At 31.1% G+C, this 26,227-nt stretch overlaps 2 protein-coding genes across 3 annotated transcripts in view; one reads left to right on the forward strand and one right to left on the reverse strand.

Annotated features, from left to right (window-relative positions):
* LOC145265622 (large ribosomal subunit protein eL34-like) lies at window positions 1–23,220 on the reverse strand. 2 transcript variants are annotated; one of them, XM_080121656.1, is made up of 6 exons: window positions 23,165–23,220; window positions 20,101–20,165; window positions 16,080–16,093; window positions 14,261–14,340; window positions 11,842–11,945; window positions 1–125 (listed from the first exon to the last, which is right to left on the reverse strand). In XM_080121656.1, exons 2-6 carry the CDS (start codon window positions 20,163–20,165, stop codon window positions 47–49), a joined length of 342 nt encoding a protein of 113 aa, XP_079977782.1. In that variant the 5' UTR covers window positions 23,165–23,220; the 3' UTR covers window positions 1–46. The 2 variants fall into 2 exon arrangements, with proteins under 2 accessions (XP_079977782.1, XP_079977781.1); XM_080121655.1 differs by having other exon boundaries at window positions 23,118–23,199.
* Window positions 23,185–26,227, forward strand: part of LOC145265621 (vesicle transport through interaction with t-SNAREs homolog 1A-like) — a 25,926-nt gene continuing 22,883 nt past the window's right edge. The window contains exons 1-2 of the mRNA XM_080121654.1: window positions 23,185–23,343; window positions 25,767–25,825. Coding sequence (XP_079977780.1) covers window positions 23,250–23,343; window positions 25,767–25,825 — 153 coding nt within the window. The 5' untranslated portion in view covers window positions 23,185–23,249. The remainder of the gene's footprint in view (window positions 23,344–25,766; window positions 25,826–26,227) is intronic.

Genomic DNA, 26,227 nt, shown 5'->3' on the forward strand with positions numbered 1-26,227 from the left:
TTTTTTTTTTGTTCCAAGAAAGTTTATTTAAAGCGATGCATGGCTTTTACTTCTTTGTGCCTTCTTTTGCTTTCATGACACGTACAACAATCTTCTGCTCCTCAATGAGGAAAGCTCGGACAATTCTGCAAAGAAACAAGAATTTGCAAAAATCAAATCAGAGAATAAAAAATTAGATTACTTAGGAAAAAAAAAGCATGCAAAAGGGGATGAGTAGAAATACAAATAACATGGAATCCAATGTCTATTTTGAAGGAGTCGCAACTTAATTGCCCACCTCTATGACAGTTGCTCTTTAATGTAAAGAAAATCTAGCTCCCAAAAAAGGGGTTGTTATGGGTCTTATTCTAGGATTTATCTTTCACAGTTACATTTTGTTCCTCTATCAAAGAGTTTTGTTGGGATTTATTTTATTTGAGATGAGAATAAGTGATTTTTTAACTTATAATCAGTTGTGAAGTCAAATTAAATATGACAACATTCAATTTAAGACTCCTAAAAAAGATGTGCACGACTCAACAAGAAACAGTCGGTTAATAATCAGTTTCAAGCAACATTGTTTGCGATAGTTTATCGTTCTATCCTTGTTAGATATGGGTAGGCAACCCCGAAAAGGAAAAGCATTTGAGGAGTTGCACACACATGCAAATGGATTCAAACATGAAGAATTCGGGACTTTCCACCATTGCATAATTTAACTCCGATACATGCGAGTAGATATCAGTCAAAAGCTTGAAATAATAGACAAAGGAAATATTAAACATTTCAATAGGAAAAGAATGCTTTTAGGAATAAAATAGAAAAAAAAAAGTAGTTAGTTGGTCAGAAAGAGTGAGACGGCATCACCATTTCCTCACAGCCAGACCCCCCCCCCCCTTCAGAAAGGTCAAAACACAGAATAATAAAAGCTGATTTGTCTAAAGTGAAATAAAATATATTTTTTGTAGATCAACTGTGTTGTGATTTTTACTTCACTGTCAGCGTGTATATATATTTGTACCAGTGACAAAAGGGTTTTGAACAACCGGTGACAACGAATACATCTTTGGGTTGCAATTTATTCATTTAACACTATGACGCTAAAGTAGGGTTTTTGTTTTAAGCAGCTAAAATCAAGTGGTTTTTTTACGCCTTGTCTGGAGTGATTTTCATAATTAAAAAAAAAAAAAAAAAAAAAAAAATTACTTTTAGAAATTCTGCCCAAATTCAAAATGGTGCACGTTAAGGAGGTGGGAGGCTACACTGACGGAAACATAAATAACAATTGTACTTTAAACAATCCAAAAAAATTCCGAAACATTCAACATAAAATTATTTTAATTTGTCTAAACATTTTCATATAATGTCGCAATTTCATATTAGTATGGATTAACAATTTAAATGGATTCGGACATAAAATATGATCGCAACAAGATTCGTTCATTTTTTAAATATATTTTAGTTGATGCAATCAAACAAATCAGATATAACACACAGGAATCAGACGTTAAAATCATAGCCCAGTGCTTATTATCATCAGTTTTGTTGAAACTTTGCGCTAGATACTCCATCCTTCCCATCCTCCTCGAAACAAAATAATATTAGTCTACAAAAATTTGAAAACCATTTCTCTTTCTGGGCATAAAATATCTTGGATTTAACGCTAAAAAGTAGGATTTTTGTTTTAAGTAACTTAAATCAAGTGGTTTTATGCTTTGTCTGGAGTGATTTCCATCACTTATTTTTTAAAGAAATTCTGCCCAAATTCAAAAAGGTGCATCTTAAGGAGGTGGGAGACTACACTGACGAAACACGAATATAACAATAAAGACGACAATCATACTCTCAACAATCCTAATTATCATCCTCGTACAAAAAAAAACTTCCAAAACATCATTTAACGTAAAATTATTTTAATTTATTTAAATGATTTCCATACAATATCACAATATTAAATGATTTCCATACAATATCACAATATTATATTAGTATGAATTAATAATTAAAATAGATTCAGCAATCAAATATGATCGCAACAAGATTCGTTCATTTTTGTTAAATATTTTTAGTTGATACAAACAAATCAGATACAACACACAGGAATCAGACGTTAAAATCATAGCCCAGTGATTATTATCATCAGTTTTTTTTACGTTACATCTTTATTATCGTTGTTTTTTCTTCAATAATTTTATGCCAATCTAAAAGATACTCAAATCTAAAGAAAATGTATTAAAAAAAAAAAATTTTTATTTCAAAGAATCCATCTATTTTAGAATCACTTTTTATTCACAATCAATTTTATAGAAATAAAATTGAAAAAAAAAAAAAAAAAAAAAAAGACAAACAGATTTAAATGAGAATAATATTTACCACAAATATGAAATTCGTATTTTTACATGTGTATTTTACTACGAGACAAAATTCTTATTTTCATACTTTAAGATTTTGAGATGACTTTTTTTTTTTTTTTTAAAACAGAAAACTGTAGATTTACGATAAGATTCATTGAAAGAAAAATTTATCATCTAGTTTAGAGTTGCTGCAATCAAACAAATCAGATCGACACACAGGAATCAGATGTCAAAATCATAGCCCAGTGCTAATTATCATCAGTTTTGTTGGACTTGACATCTGACACATTTTATAAACAGAAAAGTAAATGTAAAATAATAAAAATAAATTACTTTTTAAAAACAACTTTTGAAATTTAAAAAAATGTCCTTCAATAATTACAAGAAACCTTCTCTCACCAATAGCCAAAGATTCATTATCTGAAAGTACTTCTTTTAAACTCCTTGGCCTAACGTTCACAGGAAACATGATTTGGAACAATTACATTGAGAGCATTGCCAGGACCGCTGCAAAGACGGTAGGCTCTCTCTACCGTGCTAGAAAGCTACTAACGCCCGAAAGTATCTGTACCTCTATAAGGTCACCATTCGCCCATGTATGGAGTATTGTCATATTTGGGCCGAACTGTCATCTAAGCTCCAGTCTCTGTGCCACCGAAGAAACGTTGCGTCCCTCTGGTTGTTCTACAAGTATTTTAACACTGAATGCTCTGATGAACCCCCTTGACAAACCTGACAAGCAGCTAAACTCCACCCCTTCACAGTAGATATCCCTAGATGTAGGAGAACTTTCTACTCCAGTAGTTTCTTCCCCAGAACTGTTAGACTTTGGAATTCCATTCCGGCTCCCTGCTTCCCCAACTGTACTGACATGCAGAAGTTCAAATGTAACGTGAACCGACATCTTACTGCCCAACTCCCTACATAGTACCCCCCCCTACACCAATGAGGCAATGTGCCTTGTTTGGGCTGAAAATGTAATAAAAAAAATAGAAATTTGAAAGCAACAAAAAGGTGATTTATAACTGGCTACAAAAACGCAAACATTTCATTCAATTTTCTTTTTTTTTTTTCTATAAACGTTAAATTTGTATTGTTTGGATGCGGTTCTCATCTCAATTGTTATTTTCAAGTTTCCGTTAATGTGATAACATCTTCAAAACCCTTTGCTATTTAGTTGCTTCCTCACGAGAGCAAAATGTGATACAAGGTCGTTTTTAAAGTTGAGAAAACCAGCTCCCCAGAAAGGGGAACTCTAGAAGTAGGCAAAAAATAAAAATTCCCCTACACTGACTAAGGAAAAATTAACTTAAATGTAACACTAGAACAAATACTACACTGATAGCGAAGACCAGATCTAGGCAGCCAGTTTTCATTCATATGACAATTCACAATTGTATGCTAAGTGTCATCCAGGTTGAAGCTTAAACCTTTAATCCAATTACATATTAGGACTTTCATTGTCATATTTGACACAACGAGAGCACGCTGCCTCTGCGGATTAAATAAAAGGCTTCCGTTCAAAGTTAAATAAGATATCTGAAGATCAAAAGTTACATCAACTGAAAACGTGCAAATAAAACTCAAGACGAGAACGGTAGTCTGAATAATCCAAATCCAAATTATCAACCCTCATCTAAAAAATTTGGAAATGAAATGTACATTCTGAAAACAATAGAATTATTTATAATGTTCATTTTTGTTTTTGTTTTGAGCTAGATTCAATAACAAATAAATAAAACGCTTCATGGATTTATTTTTTAATGTAACTTTATGCTTCATCTCTACCGAGCATTTTTAAGTTAATTTTCAAAAATTAAACAAATTGTTATCTACAAAAACCTTCCTCCCCCCTCCTCCAAAGTAATGAATGAACAGAATTTTAGAATAAGCAAGCTAACAAGAGTTTCCGCTTTCAGGGTCAGAAGGTAAAAACAATTGTCTATTCTATAAGATCAATACACAAATCAGATACGAAATAGGAATTAGATGTTAAAAATCATACTCTAGTTACATATCATTACATTTGTTTGGCCAGATACCCTTCTCAAATATGAAATACATACAAGAAAACAAATTTCCACTTAAGAACTGAACACTAACGCTAATTAGTTATGTTGACAATAACAACAAAATGTGTATAGAACATTTCTATACTCAAAATACAAAAATAAAATAAATTTTATGTGGATTTATTTTTAAATCTAAAAATAAATTATTTGGTTTGGTTAAAGTTAAACAATCCATCAACCATTTGTGGTCATCTAAGTTTTGTGTTGACTTACGTTTTTTAAAATATAATTGTCCACTAGGTGTGTCAGAAATTTCGTGAAAAATAGTGCATAATTCCACCCCGTCTTTCCAAGCTTATAACTCTTCGAAAAATGTAATTCAAGCCCTAATCTTTTTTCAATTAAAGGAGCAAGGACCAAGGTTTCATTAAAAAAAAAAAAAAAAAAACATGTTTTTTTTTTTAAAAAAGGTTTTAAACTTCAAACTTTACAGGTAAATTTCTAAAAAACACTTTTTTTTTTTTTTTAAATTTCAATATATTATTTATTGACCTTTTTTCTTCAATTTGTGATATATAACACTTTGGTCAGTAAATTATTTACTTTTTAATAGACACTTGAAAAGGGGGGGGGGTTTAAAAAAAAAAAAAAAAAACGTTTGTCTAAAATATATTCGGTTTATTGGAAAGAGCATAAAATTTCACATTGACCCTGAAAATATCGTAAAAATAGAATCAATAGAAAAATTTTGATACATTTAACAGTTTAAAAATTAGTTCGTAAAATTCATTACTGTTTAAAAAAAAAAAAAAAATATTTCTATTACTTTTAAAACAACTTTAGTTTATTTTGGAAGTATAATCCATAAAGAAAATAAACAACCCACTTTTAAAAGAGAAATTACGAGTTTTTTTATATTTTATTCGCAGTTTCGTGTTAGGGGTGTCAAAAATTCCTACAAAAATTCTGATACACCTAATTGTCCACTGACACGTGTTTGGTCGCCTACAACTCATTAGATTGGTTGAATCTAACGAGATTCGTAATCAGGACCTCATGATAAGAAGCCTAAGCGGTTACCACTGGACCATGTTGCACGACTGTTTGGATATATCGCGATTTACGTAGATGTTATTTTATTTGTTTGCAATGCGTTTTGAATGAATTCAATTATTGATACGAAAGTACATTTTTACCTAAATGCTAGTTGGGAATAATTTTTCCCTTTGATCAATTTCGTACTCGCGCTAGATTCAGCCACTCTTATGAGTCGTAGACGACGAAACATGTGTCAGTGGATAATTATATTTTAAAAACAATATATATGCCGTTCCCCATTTGGGAGTACCAAATTGGTCAAAGGGAAAAATTATTCCCAACTCCCATTTAGAAATGCACTTTCGTATAAATAATTGAATTCATTCAAAATCTATTGCAAAAACAAAAACAAATAAAATAACCTCTATCTATCTATCTATCTATATGACACACACATAAAAACTAGTTTCTTATTTGTCTCAAAAATGTTGCAAGTATTTTTAGTGATTTTACGCATTAAAAAAATTTATTTTTTATTTCAATTATATTTTGTTGTATAGTCCTTTTTTCTTCAAGTAATCTAGACTTCTACCTACCCCTGTGGATTAAATAAAATGTTCCGTTCGAAATTCCATGCAAGTTTCAGTTGGACCAAAACGTTTTGAAAATGACACTCAAGATGAGAACAGTCCGAAGAATCAAAAAAAAAAAAAAAAAAAAAAAAATCCTTGCTTTAACCATTCTAATATTCTGCATACGATTTTTCCAGTTTAGAAATATTTAAAATTGATTTCACAAGAAAATCAGATAAATTCACTAATATTCATTATCAATTTTTTTTTGATTGATATAATGAAACAAATCAGATACGACACACAGGAATCAAATAAAAAAATCATAGCCCAGTGCTAATATCATCACTATTGTTTCAGTAACACAAGTAAACCAACGATTATTAACGTCTTTTGAAACATCTTAGTTTTTTTTGTTTTCAAAATACCAAAGTAATTTACTTTTAAACACATTTTAGGCACAGAAAAGAAAACGTTTATCATTTCTCTCGTGCAAAATATTAAAGCTAACGAATCGGCTATGCTGATTATTTTTTTATGGTTAAAAATTTTTTTAATACGTTTTTTATGCACATTTTCTATAAACAAAGGAAAAACCTACGTAGGAACAATACTTGAAAAATTATAATTCTTTTATGCATCTATATAAAATTTTATAACATTTTAGCAATTTCCAGTATTTACTTTAGTGCTCAATGCGAGTAGAGCTAGGTACAGAAGTTATATATTTATATAATTTGTGCAGCTCAGAGCAATAATTTCCCAATGTTTCGGATCAATACAGTGACCAATAAACAAATCAGATACAACACACAGGAATCAGACATTAAAATCATAGCCCAGTGCTAATATCATCATTTTTGTTTAAAAAATGTGCTTGATGCCCTATCCCTCCCATCTTCCTCGATACAAAACAGCAATATTTATCTACAAAAAGGTTGCAAACCATTTCTCTTTCTGGACATACAGAAAACTCGTTTTTAGAGTTTCCTCCACATAACAGAATTTGTTGAGAAACAAAAAAGTTACTTCCCTTTAGTTGGTACATAATCTGGATGGAAAAACTACCCCCCCACCCCCGGGAAATCTGTGTCAGTTTAATGATAAAAGAATGAATCATCTTTCTAAATTTTAGATGTTATTCATCCGGGGCAACGCTGATAAAGAAAATACTAACCTTATGGTTTTTTTTTTAAATTTTTTACTTTTAACCAAACATACAACTGCCTTTTATATTATAGGTAATAACTAACTTTTACTTTAATATTTTAATGCAGTTTCACAAGACATCCCAATTGTCAGATATGTATTATTTGATAGTTTTAGTCTTAATATGCTTGAATTTTTATTTTAATGTAGAATGACTGCAAAAACATAAATTATGTCATGAGAAAGAAAATCTTTTATAATAAAAATCTATTTGAAAGTCACCAAGCTTTTATTTCATGACGGCAGACTTTACGCACAATAAGAGCTTACTGACTTTCAAATAGATTTTTATTATAAGATTTGCTTTCTCTTTCATTTTCATGTTATATATAAGACTAGCGGGAGGTACCTGGCGTGGCCCGGGTGTTTGTGTGTGTGTGTGTGTTTTTTTTTGGGGGGGGGGGGGAGGGCCAAAAACATTGGCCGGGTGTTTGGAGGTGTAAAAGAAAAAAAAAAAAAGTTTTAGTAAGAAAGTAGGCTTGAACCCAGAACCTTTGACGTGGAGATGGAAACGAAATGGAAAAAACCCTTGGACCTAGCCATCTCAGCCACGAGAGAAGAGGAATGAAAAACCTCTTAATTTAACGTTTATAAAATGAAATTAACAGGTGCGAGAACATGAAACCGTGTGATGTTTGACCTTGAAACATGACGCGGCTGCAAGCCAATTTTCCCTTGTTTTATACAGAAAAGCGAAAGATACACGGGACGCTCTAAAAATCTGAAAAAAAATAGCGCGTAAAAGTCGGGCAAATTAAATAGACAGGCGACTCCCGTTCGTAGTTCGTAACAAATAGTTATTATCATTTATACGTGATATAAAAAGTTTTAAGGAATGAGCCGACCGAAAAGTCCAGCGAAAAAAGCATTTTACAGACATACACAAAAAGCGAATTTTCGCTTTTATATATATATATATATATATATATATATATATATATATATATATATATATATATATGCAAATCAAATGTAATTTTTTTTTTTTTTACATAGCCATCACCACTTATCAAGGCCCATGGGCAACTCAAGGATAAGGGTTAAAAAGTGTACAGTAGTCAATTGGATAATATAGTGATTGTCAGCAATGGAAATTCAGTAAATTTGTTAACTTAAGTGGAACGGCTTATCAAGAACTTGTTTACATTAAACTTGAAGACAACCATATTGTAGTCAGCTGGAAAACGGAAGACAGTTCCACAGGCGTGCAGTTCTAAGAAAGAAGCTTTGTTCATGGAATCTACGTTTAGATTTAGGCACAGATAGAGTGGGGGGAATTATTGATAGTGTTTACAGCTAGACGAGTGTTTCTTGTGAAAGTTTGGCAAGGGGATACCATAGATTGAAGCTCAGTCGAGCACTTGCCATGAAAATAATGATAAAGCAAAGAGAAACTCGCAACATCTCTTCTATGAGGAAAAGGTTGCAGGGAAGAAAAAAGGATATCTTCTATGAGGCTACGAAGTCTATTTTGAACTCTATCAAGGCAGGAGAAGTCCTTTCTAGCAGCTCCTGCCCAGATGTGCCAACAGTATTCCATCCTTGGACGAACTTCTTATATTATAAATTATATTGTTTTTTGTTTTTTTTGTCCAGAGGAGAAGGGGGGGGGGAACTATTCAATGTACTAATAACTAAAAGAAAGAAATCATTTTTAAGAAATTAATTCCCTTATGTCAACTTAGTTCTCGAGAAAACTATGAAAACAAATTGTCTATGTATGTTCAGAGATAGGAAAGGGCTGGGCCCAGAAGAAAGAGATGGGGAAGAGGTGTTTTAATAGAAATTATGTTATACTTTTTTTCCACCAACAATGCCAGATAAGGTTTTAAGAGTTTATTATAAAAAAAAAAAAAATAGTTTTAAAATTTTCACATTACAAGAATTGCTATTTTTAGTCTATTTACTTTAGGTTATTTAAAAGACAAAAAAATCTTGCAAATATTTTCAAAATCATTAAAGAACGCAATACATATATTAGGAAAAACTTGTTCAAGTATATTTTATGAGAATGGAAATTATTTAAACGTCATTTCCAATAATCTAATTCCAGAATTGTAAAAGTGTTTGATGAAATGTTTAGCTGAAAAATTGTCGAACAGGACTAAAAATTAGATTAGAAATGAAAAAAAAAAAAAAAAAAAAAAAAAAAAAAAGGGGGTTAGTATTTTGGATAGAAAGCTATAATGGGCAATGAAATAAGGGAAATCCCATTTTATAAACATTTTCAGACAATGACAGCAAAGGACCTTCAAACTAAGAATGTTAAATACATCTTTCATTTGTATTTTCTAAACTTTGTAAACAATTTAAAAAAAAAAAAATGTTTACCATTTTACAAGTTTCGAGGTGCAGATCAATAATTTGGTGCCATCTTAATGTTTTTCTTATAAGGTTTTGTCAATGTACCTTCAGACTTTGTCGAACTTTGGAACACTTTATATAACAAGAATAACTTGCTCTTGTTCTGTCAGCTATGACTGTTTTACTTCATAACTGCATTTTCACTATCACCCATACTGAGAATTGAACCATCAACCTAGAAAAAGTTGTAACATCTTTTATGCCATTGACAAAATAATTATAATTAAGTTGTATTCCTGTTTGTTTACAACTTGATTAACTCTTTTCCTGATCTACATTAATGATCTTCCAAATCACATCCTTACATCATTTGTAGACATTTATGCTGACGACACTACCATTTATGGTAGCACATCTAAGACAGTAAACGACCAAGTTCTCTCCAATTCTCTCTCCTCTGATCTTGATCACGTTGTACAATGGGGAAAGGAGTGGCTGGTTACTTTTTAATGCATCTAAAACCAAGCTTCTCTCTTTACATCATCAACATTCTGATCCACATCTGGCATCAATTGAAATGAATGGCTCTTGTCTTCAGGAGGCCTCAAGTTTTCACAAGCTTCTGGGATTGACCATTACTCCTGATCTTAAATGGAACACGTACATCAAATCTGTTGCCAAGGCCGCTGGAAAAATGGTGGGATCTTTCTATCGATCCGGTAGATATCTCACTGCTGATGCTATTCTCTATCTATATAAGAGTTAGGTACATCCAAGGATGAAATACTGTTGGCACATCTGGGCAGGAGCTGCTAGAAAGGACTTCTGCCTTGATAGAGTTCAAAATAGACTTTGTAGCCTCGTAGGAGATGTCCTTTTCTCTTCCTTGCAACCTCTATCTCACAGAAGAGATGTTGCGAGTTTGTCTCTGATGTATCGTTATTTTCATGGAAAGTGTTCGACTGAGCTTCAATCTATGGTCCCCCTTTGCCAAACTTTCACAAGAAACACTCGTCTAGCTGTAAACACTATCAATAATTCCCCCCACTCTATCTGTGCCTAAACCTAAACGTAGATTCCATGAACAAAGCTTCTTTCTTAGAACTGCACGCCTGTGGAATTGTCTTCCGTTTTCCTGCTTTCCGGCTGACTACAATATGGTTGTCTTCAAGTCTAACGTAAATAAGTTCTTGATGAGCTGTTCCATATAAGTTATCAAATTTTCATTACTAATGATTACTATATTGTCCAATTTCTACTGTACACTCTAACCCTTATCCTTGAGTGGCCTCTTGGCCTTGATAATGTGGTGATGCCTATGTAAAAAAAAAAAAAAAAAAAAAATGCAAAATGTAGTTTCCCAAATAGACTTCAATACTGAAAATGGACTTGCATATACTTTTATTCCTGTATGATTTCTATATATACGATTTATTCAAAAGGAATCAACATTTAAGAGGTTATCTCATTTGCATATTACATTAAATAAAATCTGTTTTAACAATTGGCTCTCAAGTTTTAATGGAAATAATAGAATTTTTAAGTAATCTATTTAGAAATGTTATATAAAGTTGATTTATTTTTAATTATTACAATCAACATCAGTTGTGTTTAAAAACAGAACTTTTCATTTAACCTATAAGTTATTTCCCTTTAAGCTTTGAGATTTTATTTCCATGTTTCAATTTCATAGATGAAAACGGCCATTTTATTCCTCCAAAAATCCAAAATATGGTCAAGTTCCATTAACTTAGGATATTTGGTGTATCTTAAATATTTTAGTATATGACTAAACCCTCCACCCGGCAATGTTTTTTTTTTTTTACTTGACAACGCCTGAAAGCCAGTACAATTATAAATTACTTAACACTTCTACCCAATCATGACTAATGGAGCGAGAGTAAGCTACCCTGTATATTTAAACTAGCCTGGTTACTCAGGTGTTTGGAGGTGTGTGTTGAGAGAAAAAAAAAAAAAAAAAAAAAAAGCCTTTGCTGTTGTGTGCATTGCCAAACTGGAAGTGGCGAAGGTTTAAATTAAGGCTAGTCAATCAAAAAGATTTTCGAAAATATTGACGAAAAAAGCGACCCCTCCTTGTAGAAAAGTACCCAGTTGAGGGTGAAGGAATTAATGCATTTAGCCAATTTTTCAATATTTGTCGTCCGAAGGGGCGAACTTCAAAACAGTACCAATCTTGTGAAAATCCGTCGCGTCTGTCGAAAGTTTTAGGCAGATATACATACATTTAAACAGACAGGTGAAATTTATATTATAGAAGATGGAGGGTTCCATTTGAAATTCCATAGTTTTCACTAAAGTAGTTTGCGTAATCCAATGGCCATCTTATTCCATGAGACGTATAGTGGGACATACCTGTTTCTGACACAAAGATGACATCTGGAACCGCCATAAGATCGTGAAACTTTCTTTTGTCGCCGGGACATAGACATCCATCGGATAGGTCGGGCAGCAGTAACCTAAGAAAAAAAAGAAGAAAAAAAAAGTGAATTAATCAGATCAAGTTAAATTATAAATTTACACTTCAAATTCATTATTAAGCAACAGTCATCTCGATTCTAAAATTATGACTTGAATAAAAATTGTTATAAAACAATTTTGCTACGACAATGTTTGAATGTCTATTTGTGAAATTCCAAAACTTGATACATACAGACTCGTTAAAATTTCACAACTAAAAGATGACTTCATATTTGACAGTCTAAATAATTCTAAACAAGTTTCAATTTAAACGCAGTTGTCATCCCCACTCCCAGCTATTAAAAAATAAAAATTGTAGACTTGTTTAAGAAACTGAAATGCATTCTGGTAAATCTATTTCTGTGATTTAATTCTTTCTAAAAAGTTATTTTTTGTTTACAATACAGAAATGAATAATCCGCAAGCAGGCGGGCAACCAAATTACCAGAAGTGACCACAATTTGATTAACACTCACTTAAAAACTTGTGTGCATGCACATCTTTAAACAGTAAAACCCATCAAAAGTTGCAATAGAGAAAATGAAAAGTTAAATAGCATAAATCTCTGGCCCATTTAGAATATAAGGGAGGTAACTCAAATATGTGGAATCAAAAGAAAGTGTTTATTTAGAACTTAATGTCAATCTATTTATCCCCACACCCACCACAAAGATGTGACATAAAGGTCTAAAAAGTGGCAGCCAACACCCCAAGGAAGAGTACCTATTTACAATGCCTCCCCACGGGACAGAGTTAGACACCAGGGTCGTTTTTTAACGTGGAGAAAAGGTACAAAAATAAAAATTGTCTCAGTCGTGAAGGATTTCTCCTCCACCGAAAGAGAACAAGAAAATGAAGTGCAGCATCTGAAGAACAGATACTACACTTTGATCTTGACCAAAGAGTAATCTAATACCTACATTTTGTTAATTTAGTTTTTGGTCTATTACATGTAAATATGACGTCCCACTTCGTTTGTAATATTGGCAACAGTGCTCTTTTCCTATGATATATTTTTCTACCCCCACCTATTCAATTATTTATTTAAATGTTATTTACCAATGTTTTATTTTAAACACTATTTGCCAACAAGTTTCTTCTTGAAAATGAGTTGTCCGAAAGGTACCTCGAATATCATCTTTATTTTAATACTTAATACTATTAAATATCACATTTAATATGTAATATATTATTCTTACTATTTAATAATTATTAATATTTAATACTATTAAATATCACTTTTTTTTTTTTTAAATTCTCCTTTCCCTCATTTTTTTATGTATTAGTTGCTCCCCCTCCTCTCAACTTAGCATGACTCCATTTTCCTTAAGACATTTATTTTTTTCCTATTTGAATATTTGAAATAAATTTCCTTTTATATTTCAAGTTTCTTTTTTACAACACAAATGTCAATGGTGTTTTACAAAAAATTGAAAAAAAATTAAAGAAATTTGTTTTGCAAATAATTTCTTCAATACTTTCAAGATGGATACCTAATTTCACAACAGCAGATGGGAAGGGACAGTGCCTAACGACACTAATTGATATGCTGGGTGTGCCAAGTTTGAATCCAGTTTGTTTCAAAGAAACACTTAGTGATGTTGACAACCTTCATGAGGTCCCTCATGTAAATACCCCAAACCAGCAAAATCAGTTGATTCATACAAAATTAAAGAATGCCACTCAACAAGTTTGATTTTTAATTTTTAAACTGGAAAAAAAAAAAAAAAAAAAAAAAAAAAAATTCCACTTTTTCAAAACAAACTTTTTGGTTTTGACAGGAATTCTTAATTTCAACTTGTAAAAAAAAAAAAAAAAACATCTTGGTACTTCTACAGAATTGGGATGAGATTTTGTAGTCGATAAATGGAGTTTTCAGATAAAAAAAATAATGATTTCAACTGATTTTTTGTCAATTCTAATAAGTTACAATGGTAGCTTCCATATTATGCAGTCGGAATTACCTGAATATTGAATTATTAAATAAAACTAATGTTAGCAGGTGAAAAATGCCGCCCTCTTGTTTAAATCAAAGCGGAAAATTACCTCCCTTTTGAATTGTCTTACAATCGTTTTCATCAAATTCTATTTTTTATTTTCTTTCATTTTCTATCTTATCGATTTTTGTAATTTTTGGATATAATCATCTTAAAAATACGAGGAATACGTAGATACCATTGTTTTCATGTGAAATTCAGTTTTACAATTTCGAAAATTTTGTCTTAATAGTGTAAAAGCGCCAACATCTTTAAAATCAAATTTTGACCAAAAGTCAAAAGCGTTCATTTTCACCAAAGAAGAAAAAAGTACTTACACCCATTAATTTTCTTTTACAATCACCACATTTGGGTGTTGTTCCTAATTTCTTGACGTACAAGTAAACCAATTTACCACCTGAATAAAAAGAAAAAAATATTCCAGAATTATTTCTAACATTCAAGAAAGTAAGTTTGAATAAACATAGACAGTCTGTGAAGAAAACTAATATTGTTCATAAAATTATGTTGTTTTAGTTTACCTTGTGGTTGTATTTGAAAGATAAACTTAAAAGGATTAAATGCAAAATGTTATGGAGATTAAAAAAAAAAAAAAAAAAAAAAAAAAAAAAAAAAAACGCTGAAAAGTACAGTTTGAATAAATCAAATTTAGAATCTCTCGTAAAATAATTCAGGCCAAAGATACTTAGTAAAATACTGAATAAAAAAAAAATGAATAAAATATTTATCAAGTACGTTTGAAAACCAAATCAGAATGCAATATTACGAAAATAAAACAAATATTCTTTCTTGCCATGTTGTAAAGTGTAAAGTCGGAGAAAGAAAAATCAATTAATAAAGATCCGCACGTTGTCTCCCAGCGGTTGTATTTTGAAATGTTGGAACAGTGAGTTGGCAACACGAAATTAACGTCAGGGGTGTGAATTTTCTTTCTCCAACTTTACAATATGGCAAGAAAAAACATACAAAATACTGAGGATGGAGTTTGACTCTGAAATATATTTAAATTATAAATTTTAAATAAAATGTTTTATTTTTGTAATGTTGCGATATGATTTGGTTTTCAAACGTATCGGATACATATTTTATTCAAATTAAATCAACGCTTCTATAACGGAAATCACACCTCTGACGTTAAAAAAAATTGCATAATATTAAAAAAAAAAAAAAAAAAAAAAAAGAAAAAAGTCAAATGCCTAACTTATTTTGTTGTAAAAAAAAAAAAAAAAAAAAACCTTATTTAATTAGAATATTTTTAAATGTGCCCAAGAATTTATTTTTATCTAAAAAAAAAAAAAAAAAAAAAAAAAAAAAAAATTCATATTTAACTTTTCATAAATTTTTTTGTGTTTAATAATATTCTTAAATTATATCTGTTTATCAATGTTTTTTTTTGTTTTTTTTTAAAGAATTTGAAATAAAACTTTTGTAAAATGTTGTTCAGAATTATTTTTTGGTACAAAATGGATACTGCATCAATTTTAGCAATTACATTACTCGATTTGTTGAGAGTACAATTGATTAAGCATATTGTCCAAAGAGGATTCTATCAACGGAGGAAAATTTTCACCTATAAAAATCAATTTTTGTTATTTTTTTACGACTTGCCCCAGTGTAGTATAAACAACCCCAACCACATGTTAAAAATAGCTTTCGAGGTGGGGGTGGGGGTGTATAGTATGAAAGCCGTTCTTTACAATGGGAGATTGGAGGGTTTATAATACGCTGGGACACAGCGTAAAAATTTACCCAATTTTTTGTTTTCCAAGAACTTTTAAAATTGCTGTTCATTCAATATTCCGAATCAGGCTTTTTGACTTGCATTCAATGACGAGATGCAAGATGAGAAGTTTATCATTCAGTCCAACTTTTTTTTTTAAACTAAATATTTTTTATATGGAAACGATACGAGTGCACTTATTGATCCGCGCTATTTTTTTTAATAGTATTTTCAAGTTTAATGACGTTTTTATTAAATTGCAAGATTAAAGTACAGAATAGGTACAAAATACTCTCCCTTCCTCATGTTAAGAATGGCTTTCTAAATATTTCAGAAGTGCACTAGTACCAAAACGTCAAAAAGATGGATTCAAATATAAAATTATGATGCCAAGAAAATTTCAAAAGAGAACTTACCAGGAGTCTTGGAGCTAGAAAGAAAAAAACAAAAGAAAACCATTTTATTCAATTGAATACAAATATATATCTTATGTAAAAACCTAAAAAGTTTATAAATACTACAAGTTACTAAGACCGGGAATTTTTGAAGATTTTTTTTTAATTGTTGGAGTTGTGACTCTTTTACAAGTTTTCACATGACTACACTATCCACAAGCAGATTGTAAAAACGATGCAACTTTGGAATTGTTAATAATTTTGTTAAAGCTTTGTTGGTGTACTTGATCGGTACCAAATTTTTGCTCATATTTGCATTAAAAACAAGAGAAAATATAAGTATCTTAAGTTACTGTTATCTGGTTGGATTATTGAAGTATCCTTGCACTTGCAGGAAAGGAGTAGAGGCCAACTCAATTAGATACAAAGTCTGCACATTGGATTCACAAAAAGTGCAGCAGAATAAAAAATTGATTAATACGAGATGATTCATTACTCCGGTAACTTCACATGTGAAAATTTTGGGCATAGTTACTCTTTGATCTACCGCAATTTTTTTTTTCATTTATTTTAAAGTGTTTATTTACTTTAAAACACACGTGTCCAATCTGTTGAGCTAGAAAAAAAAAAAAAGTGGCTGACATTAATTAGACGGTCATCTGGGGAGTCTCAATGTCATTTATAGGGTGGGTTTCTACCAGTATGTTAAGTTTTGATTTTTGAGCGATTATTGAGATTCCCCAGATGACCATCTAATGCCAGACATTTTTTCTTGTTCTAACTTAAGCTTCAACACTGCTTGTGTTTCAACGTAATTCAAACATTTTAAATTAAAACTTATTAAGGTAGGTAGAAGAGTAACTCATCTCTTTGATAAAATTTGTTACTACCTCCAGTCGGAAATAGTTGGTGCAGAATTAAAACTGTCCACGTTTTAGGTTTTGTCACGCACCATTTCAATGTTTTAGGGGGTAACTGGTAGTACTTTAGAGCGTGCTTAATTGAAAAAGAACAGTTTTCGTTCTAAAAGTCATTTAGAGTTTAATCTATGCACATTACTTTGTTGACTGTTATAATCTATTTTTAAAAATACCCGCAGTGGCTATATAAATATGGAAAATGTAGTTGATGCCAATGTGGAAGGTAAAAACAGAAGTGATAAGAGAGAATTGACAAATTCAAGACGGACAGCAGTTCTGCAAGCGTTGCTACAAAGATCTAAAGGGCACATCCTAGAACGAAGTTCAATCAAAGATGTTGGCACAAAATTCGGTAGAGGAAGAAATACTGTAGGCAGAATTTAGTCACGAGCACTATAGAGTTCGTCTGATATATCGGTGCCAATGGATTCTTTGAGCCGTAAGTTTCTGTGGCCGAAAAAAGAAGGACTATAGTTCACAGTTAGCAAAAATAAACACCCATTACATCGAGAAAAGAACCACTTTGAGGTCTACTGCTCAAGCATGTGGAATACCTAAGACAACGTTGATTGCAAGGATGAAAGATGGCGAAATTCGGGCACATTCAAATGCTGTAAAACCGCTTCTCACGATAGATAATATGAAATGTCGCGTTGAATTTTGCCGTTCGCAGTTGGATTTAAATTGAAGAACTTTTAGAGAAATGTTTGATGCCATACATATTGATGAGAAATGGTTTTACATGACGCAAAATGCAAGGAAATTTTATTTAGGCAAAGACGAACATAACCCTTTAAGAACCACTAAAAGCAAGCATTTCATCACAAAGGTAATGTTTCTTGCTGCCATGGCTCGACCCCGTTGGGATCCACATCGCAAATGCTACTTTGACGAGAAGATTGGAATTTGGCCATTTGTCAAACAAGAGGCGGCTAAACGTAACAGCAGAAACAGGCCTGCTGGAACAATGGTAACTAAAGTCATGGATACAATCACGAAAATTGAAATTCATGAATTCCTTGTTGAAAAGGTCCTTGTTTCCACACGGAACAAATGTCAAGTGGATCCATTGCATAACGAATCATAATTCAACAAGACAATGCTAAGCCACACGTACATCCAACGGACCCGGTGTTCAAACAAGAATCGGAAAGATTAGGGCTGAACATTGAACTGGTTAACCAGCCTGCAAACATCTGAATGTGCTTGACCTAGGTTACTTCAATACAATACAATCAACACCAAAAGGTTCCAAAGAATATTGATGAAGTAATTGAAGCAGTTGAAACCAGTTTTCAAGAAATAGAAAAATCAAAGTTGAACAACATTTTCCTGTCATTGCAGGAAACAATGGAACAAATAATTTTGGCTGATGGTGGCAACAATTACAGGCTTCAGCATATGTCAAAAGCACAGCTAAAAAGAAAAGGAAAACTTCACACTTCAATTTTGATATCAGAAGAATTGAAAAGTAAATTAACACAATTGAATAGTTCGCTGTTTTAGCTTTTAGCATTATTTTTTTGTATATTTATTCAATCATACATTGTAAGAATGTACGTATAATCAATTGTCAATTTAATTAAGTATAATTATTTGATTAACCTGTAATTCCTTTCAAAAGTACTGCCTTATAAAACTTGAAACTTGTATGCACCAAATATTTCCGACCCAACTGAAAATTTTTGTGCACCAACTATTTCCGACCGGAGATAGTATATATTTGTATTTTAAACACTTGTTTTATTGGGTAGATATTACAAAATACTTTAAATTATTTTTAACACAAATACACCAGATGAATAGGTAAACCAAAATAGTTTTGGGCAAATTTTGCAATCTTTGGTGCTTCATGCATGACATGCCCCAAACGAATACAATTTAGTAATATCACAAATCATCTCTGGACAGTACGAGTTCTTAGATTTAACAAGAAAAACACAAATATGGAATGGTAGCCAAGAACACTGGGGTGGAAAATGGAGACCCTAATTGCTATAAATGTAAACAGATCGTAAGACAATAAAAATGTAGAAACAAATTTCCAAAAAGTTGAAATATTTTAACTTTTTGGAAATTGTTCACATTAACAGCATAAAATTTTGTAGAATGCAAATATTTTGATGAATTAAGAAAATAAGTTGCATAAATTAATGTTAACAAACTTGTCAAAGTGTAATTGGGATTTGTCAGGAACAGGCAACCAGAAGATTTTAATTAGGGTCAGTTCCAAATATCGTCCAAGAATTCCGTAATTGTAAAATGCTTTGGGTAATTTCGGGATTACCCGAAATTACACAAAGCATTTTACAATTAGAAACTCTTTTGTCTCCCAATTTTTCGTCTGCTAAAATTATAATCACGTGATTACGGTGTAATGACAATAAAATCAACCATTTGTTCAAGTGCTGCTTTAAATTTAAATCAATCGCTCCCTCCAAAAAATATAATAAAATGATTATAGAAGTTTTACAATATCTTTTTTGTTTATTAAATTGTTAGGTGAAAGTACAAAATAGTTACACAACACCCGCCAGCCGGTAATATAAGTGCATAAATTTCGAAAGTGATTTTTAACATCGTATTCAAGTAGATCCATAACAAGCGAGCGCCACTTGAATGGTTTATTTTGTCACTACATCGTAATCACGGGATTAAAATTTTAGCAGACTAAAAATTGGGAGGCAAGAGAGTCACGAGCACCAGAAACTGACTTTATTAGGATAAAAATGAACAATTTTTTTTTTTCCTTTTTAAACAAAATTAAATGCTTGTTCAGAATAAAAAAAAACAAAAAGTTAAATCTCAATGTTATGGACTTAATTGCCAAGTCGAAATTAGTAACATATCGAAAAATTATGAAAAATGATAAAGTAGAAAACTAATGAAAATTAAGTTTTAATAGTTATGATAGCAAGGGAGGTAACTGGATGAAATCAGGGGAGTTAACTGCAGTAACGGCGGATTGCTAATTGAAAGTTTTTATATAATAATAATGCAGTAAATTTCGACATGACAATTCGGTAGATAACTTAGCTTTTAGTTGAAATTAAATTATTCGAGTTTCGATATTCCAAACAAGGGCCAAATAAAAAAATAAATGAAGGATATAAAATACTTACACCTTCCTGCGGTTAGATTTGGTGTTGTATGACAAACGGCGTCTAAACGTTAGCCTTTGTGCCATCTACAATTAAAAATACAGAATAAATATTATAAGTTATGAAAACATTGAGGGAAAACGTACCTTTAAAAAAATTTATAACAGAGGATGGTATATAAAATATTTTGTTTCACGCAGAAGAAATAAAATCTTAAAGAATTTGTTTTTGCCATAATTTAAATCATACGTCATCAAGTATTTCTTTTTAAACAAGGAAAAAAAAACATTTTAATGGAAAAATGTCTCATCCACCATTTTTTTTTGCATTTCAATAGTCAAGGGACATAATCCAATAATCATAATAGAGGCTAGAAATGGTGGAATGGCTTAAGGATCAAATTTTATAACAAAAATAATGGATGAATTTGAATAAATTTGGATCTTTAACAGATATGTACATAGTTTTTGTGCAATTATATGGGGGGGGGTCAGAAACAGGCGACTAGCCTCAATGTGAAAATGTTCCGATTACCAAACCTGACTTCCTGTTTTAGTTTAAATTAAATCTAAAGTATATTAAAATAAAATAAAAACGTGCTCAAAAGCTTCACATTATTTCATTTTCTTTCATGTTTATTTGCTTATTTTAAACTAAAACAGGAAGTCCGGTTTGGTAATTGGAACATTTTCACATCGAGGCCAAGTTTTCACCTGACACGGTCACACATACTTTGAATCGCCCTCTTTTTTAATATTAGAGTAAAACTGAATAAGCGCCTAATTTTTGTGTTTATATTGTGAAACTTTGTCGCCATATTGGTTATCTGTGGCAAACTATGGTACCTATTTACAATGCCTCCCCACGGGACAGAGTTAGACACCAGGGTCGTTTTTTAACGTGGAGAAAAGGTACAAAAATAAAAATTGTCTCAGTCGTGAAGGATTCCTAACCCACTGAAAGAGAACGAGAAATGGAAGTGACGCATCTGAAGAACAGATACTACACTTTGATCTTGGACAAAAGACCAAATAATTTAGACCAAAACAATCACTATAGCTGACGTTCAGATGGATGAAGCAGTGTAAAAAAAAAAAAAAAAAAAAAAAAAAGCTAACGAAAGCAGCAAAAATAAAAATGTGATCGTATTGTGCTACCATAACAAAATCGGGGCAAATTGAGTTTCGGCGTTTATTGTAAAAATAAAGAATTATTGCTTAATTTTTACGATGTGCCCCAGCATTATAATCACCCAAGTTAAGAATGGCTTTCGAGGTTGGAGGATGTTTATTCCGAAAACCGCTCTTAACATGGGGGAGGTAATACGCTGAGGCACGTCGTAAAAATTAACCGAATCATTTAATTCTAGCAGCAGCACTTAGCAGGTGCTACCCGGGGTTATATATAATTTCAAGTTATACTTTATTATTACAGTAGTACAGTACCCTTATTGAATTTGTGGGGTTTGTATTACTGTACACATAGATTCGAAAAAGTTGTCAAAAAACAAATATAACAAATAAATGTTATCAAAGGCAAGATAAGTTATTTTTCTACCTAACTGGATACATTTTTCGTGTTTTTATTCAATGTAACTTTGTTTATTCAGCTCGAAAAAGATAGTGTTTACCGATGTATTGGAACATTCAAGATGGCGTCCGATTCTCTCTTTAACACGGTAAGTTTGGGAAAAGGTGTTATAAATAAAAAACCGGTTAAAATACTGTTAAAAACTCACTCAATATATGTTACCGTGACATAGCTTGACATATATTCGGCGGGTTTTTAATAGTATTTTGTATAGTTTTTTATTTTATTTATAACACCTTTTTCCCAAACTTACGGTGTTAAAGAGGGTGTGAGACTTCCCCACGAGGGCCAAAACATGTTGCATTTTAGAGGGGACGAGAATCGAACGAACCCAATAAAAGGGGCATACTGGACAGAGACAAAAACTAAGGGTATTTTTTTAACGAGAGTACCCAGACCCAGCGTAGTATATATATATATATATATATATATATATATATATATATATATATATATATATATAAAATAACCACCCATATTATGAACAGCTTTCGGAATAAACACCCCTAACCTCGAAAGCCGTTATTAACATGGGGAGTTTGGGGGTGTTTATGCTATACTGAGTATTGTGGTTAAAATTAAAAAAATACCAAAGTAAAATGGACTCAATTTTGAAGGATTTTTTTTTTTTTTTGAGGGAGGGGGTATAAAATAATCGTATATTATTTCACGCAATTTAATAAAACGAAACAAACAAAATCATTTGGATGAAAAGGACACGTGGTCTTAGAGAAAATGCCGGATTGAAAAAAGGATACAAAAATGGTATATTCTATTGGAATTATATTTTATGAGATTGTTTGGCAACAAAAATGAAAATAAGTCACAGTAGAATAGTATAATTAATTTCATAACATTAATATTAGGGTAAAAAGTACGTCAGACTATTTGGCGTGAACAGATAGCTGAAGAGATTTTGCTTCAGCCATATATACAATGAAGGATTATATTGTTAACAGAAAAAAAAAATCAAACTTAAAACAACGTAATGCTCTCTCTCTCTCTCTCTCATATATATATATATATATATATATATATATATATATATATATAATACACAAGCATTTTTTTAAAATTTACTCAGCTAATAATCATTTTTGCAAACTGTGCTCCACAATTTATAACAAAATGCCGATGTGGGTTTACTTAAAACGTAAATATTTTAATGAACAGAATTCATATTTACTTCTTTCTTAATTAACATATAAACGAATAACCATTTTCAAATATATAATAGCAAAAACGATTGAAAACTATAAGAAGAAAAAAAGAACTTTCGTTCTATCAACTATGAACTGAGAAACGTGGTAATCGAGCGAAGAGAAACAGCGATAAAAACCACGAAAGATACGTTCGCAAAACGGACAAATAAAAGTCTCGACGGAGAATTTCGAATGTCTAATCTCATAAAAACCTTGTTTTATATCGCCGATGACAAATATACTCACGATGTTTGAAGATGGAAAAGCTGGGAAGAAAAGATGGACGTGCTCACCTTAATGGTTGTCCTGAGAGAGAGGGAAACAGGAAGTGGTTCCGGCGCCGCCTAGCGGCCAGAAATTGTTGTTATCGTCACCAACATGACTTCACTTTTGGAGTCTTACGAACAGCAGTACTCGACATTAACAGCTGATATTACACATCTTATCGGCAAAATATCCACATCTCATGGAGGTAAGAGATACTTTAAACTAGTATCTTTACATGCGAGAAATTTTTGACTCTATCAATTTATTTCTAAACGATTTTTTTTGTTATTAAAAAAACCAAGTGCGTGTGTCATCATCACCATCATTATAATCAAAACAAAGATGAATTTTAGAGGGTACAGTCGTGGCTCATCTAGTTAAATATTTTGGGTCCAGCTGGCTTTCGGCATTAAACTTTGATCTGATAGCCTAAACTAAAATTGTATTTTTATTAGTTAATATTATAATTCTCTGATCATATTACCCTTTTTAAGTTCTTTATTTATCATTAATAATAATAAAAATATTAATCGATTTCAGGTTAACCCCCTTTTTCTTTTTAAATTGACATGTCATTCATTGTTGTTGTTTGCGAAATAAATACTGTAAGCGATCTTTTTCTTCTCTTTTAATTTGTTTTATCAATTTATAATGTTATTTGAATTCCAAACATGATTTAAAAAAAAAAAAAAAATTTTTTTTTTTTTTTTGGTATACGTAACTTGTCACGGAATGAAAATATCATATTCCAAAAATCACGTAAATTGACCAAGTAATTGGTAATGTCCAAGATTAGTGCTCGGAAAAAAATCAAATTACCTGAAGTCGATATGGTTGATTATAGAACGGGACGGAGTCAAAACACGATAAACGAAACCATATATTTATTTTTAAAAAATATTTTAGTTTTAACACTTCCTGTGTTATCACAAAACAAAACAAAATTGTATTATTAAATAATAAAACAAATATTTTATTTAAGAAAAGACTGGTTTTGTATTACTGTACACATAGATTCGAAAAAGTTGTCAAAAAAACAAATATATACCAAATAAATGTTATCAAAGGCAAGATAAGTTACTTTTCTACCTAACTGGATATGTTTTCAGTGTTTTTATTTAATGTAACATGTTTATTCAGCTCAAAAACAAACTGTGTTTACCGATGTATTGGAAAATTCAAAATGGCGCCCGCCCGACTCTCTCTTTAACACGGTAAGTTTGGGAAAAGGTGCTATAAATATAAAACTAGACAAAATACTGTTAGAAACTCGCTCAATATATATTTCCGTGATATAGGTTGATATATATTCGGTGTTTTTTTTAATAGTATTTTATCTAGTTTATTATTTATAACACCTTTTCCCGAACTTACCGTGTTAAAGAGAGAGTCGGGCGCCATTTTGAATTTTCCAATACATCGCTAAACAATGTATGTTTTTCGAGCTGAATAAACATGTTACATTGAATAAAAACACGAAAAATATATCCAGTTTGGTAGAAAAGTAACTTATCTTGCCTTTGATAACATTTATTTGTTATATATTTGTTTTTTGACAACTTTTTCGAATCTGTGTACAGTAATACAAACCCAAAAAATTATTTTAGTTTTAACACTTCAAAAAAAAATTATTTAATTTATTTTTGTTGTTGTTGTTTAAATTCGTCGTAAAACAAGTGTTAAACTAAATGAATTTTTTTAAATAAAATATTTGTTTTATTTAAAAATACTAGAAGTGTTAAGTATTCTTTTTCTTGACAACACAAAAAGTGTTAAAACTAACTTTTAAAAAATAAATATATGATTTCGTTTTTCGTGTCTTGATTCCGTTCCGTATCCACTTCCGGTAGCTTAATTTTTTTTCCGAGCACTTATCTTGAACATTACCTTTTATTTTTAACTAAGAAAATCAAATTTTATGAGTAAGCAAAATGGGACTGGCTCGCGTCGCTGTCTTGAAAAATAAAACAAGGGCAGATAAGCCTACAATAATTCAAACTTGCGGAATCAGCCTTGTAATGGTATCGATTTCAGCTTTAAAGCATTTAAAAATGTTTCTGGTATCCACAGAGATTCGAAAAAATGGTAAAAAAATACTGATACAAATAAATGTTATCAAAGTTACTCTTCTACCTACCTGAAAAAGTTTTTAATGTTTTTTTTTTTTTTTACTCACTTAAAAACGGTTCGAAAAACATATAGTGTCGAACATTACATGAGAACAAGAAATCCCACCAAATATATGTTACAGTAATATATATTGGGCGGGTTTCTAACAGTATTTTGTGTGTATTTTTTTCTTTTTAAGTCATTATCAAAGCTTTGAATATTTTAGGTGTCAATTCGCGTCCATTTTTCTTGTTCTCACCTATTTTCATTAATTCACTTTTTCGAATCTCTGTAAATTGTAAAACATGAACATTTTTTCTTTATAAAAATAAAACTACTGGCTCAATTTATATTTTTTTTTTTTTTTGGAATATGACATTTCCGTCCCGTGACTGGTATGTATATCATAAAGGTTTTTGTGTGTATGTTTTTTTTTTTTTTTTTTTTTTTAAATCATGTTAAATTCTAAATAAGAACGTTGTTTTTATATCAATTTAAAATATTGTGGTTTTATTTCAGTCGAGAAGCAAGGTCATGTACGACAGGTTGAAAAATTATTTGAGGAAGCCGCGGAGTTGGTAAGTTTTACTTTTCAAAATTTCTATTTGAAAAATATTTCTATTTTATTTTCTTTCCACCTCAGCACTCACCTTTAAAATTCGGGTATGCTGAAAACGAATATCACATTTAAATTTGGCACAGACAACTAGTTTTTCAGCGGTTGTCCTCGACGGTTGTACATCTAAACAATGATATAAATGCAGGAGTACCTCAGAGGTCTATCCTTGGACCTGTAATATTTGCTGTTATCTCGTTTGAATAAGACACAACACAAATACTAATTTGAAGGATTATTTTATTTTCTGTTAACACTGCGAACATGGTAAGATGACATGAGTATAGCAGTCGTCAAAACACATGTAGTGGACGTCGACTCAGTGAACTCTGCCTCGTTCTCATTGAAAAGGCACCAGCGTGCT

The sequence above is a fragment of the Euprymna scolopes genome, chromosome 40, assembly GCF_053919585.1.
Source record: "Euprymna scolopes isolate OS-2025 chromosome 40, ASM5391958v1, whole genome shotgun sequence".
In the NCBI taxonomy this organism is placed as follows: Eukaryota; Metazoa; Mollusca; class Cephalopoda; order Sepiida; family Sepiolidae; genus Euprymna; species Euprymna scolopes.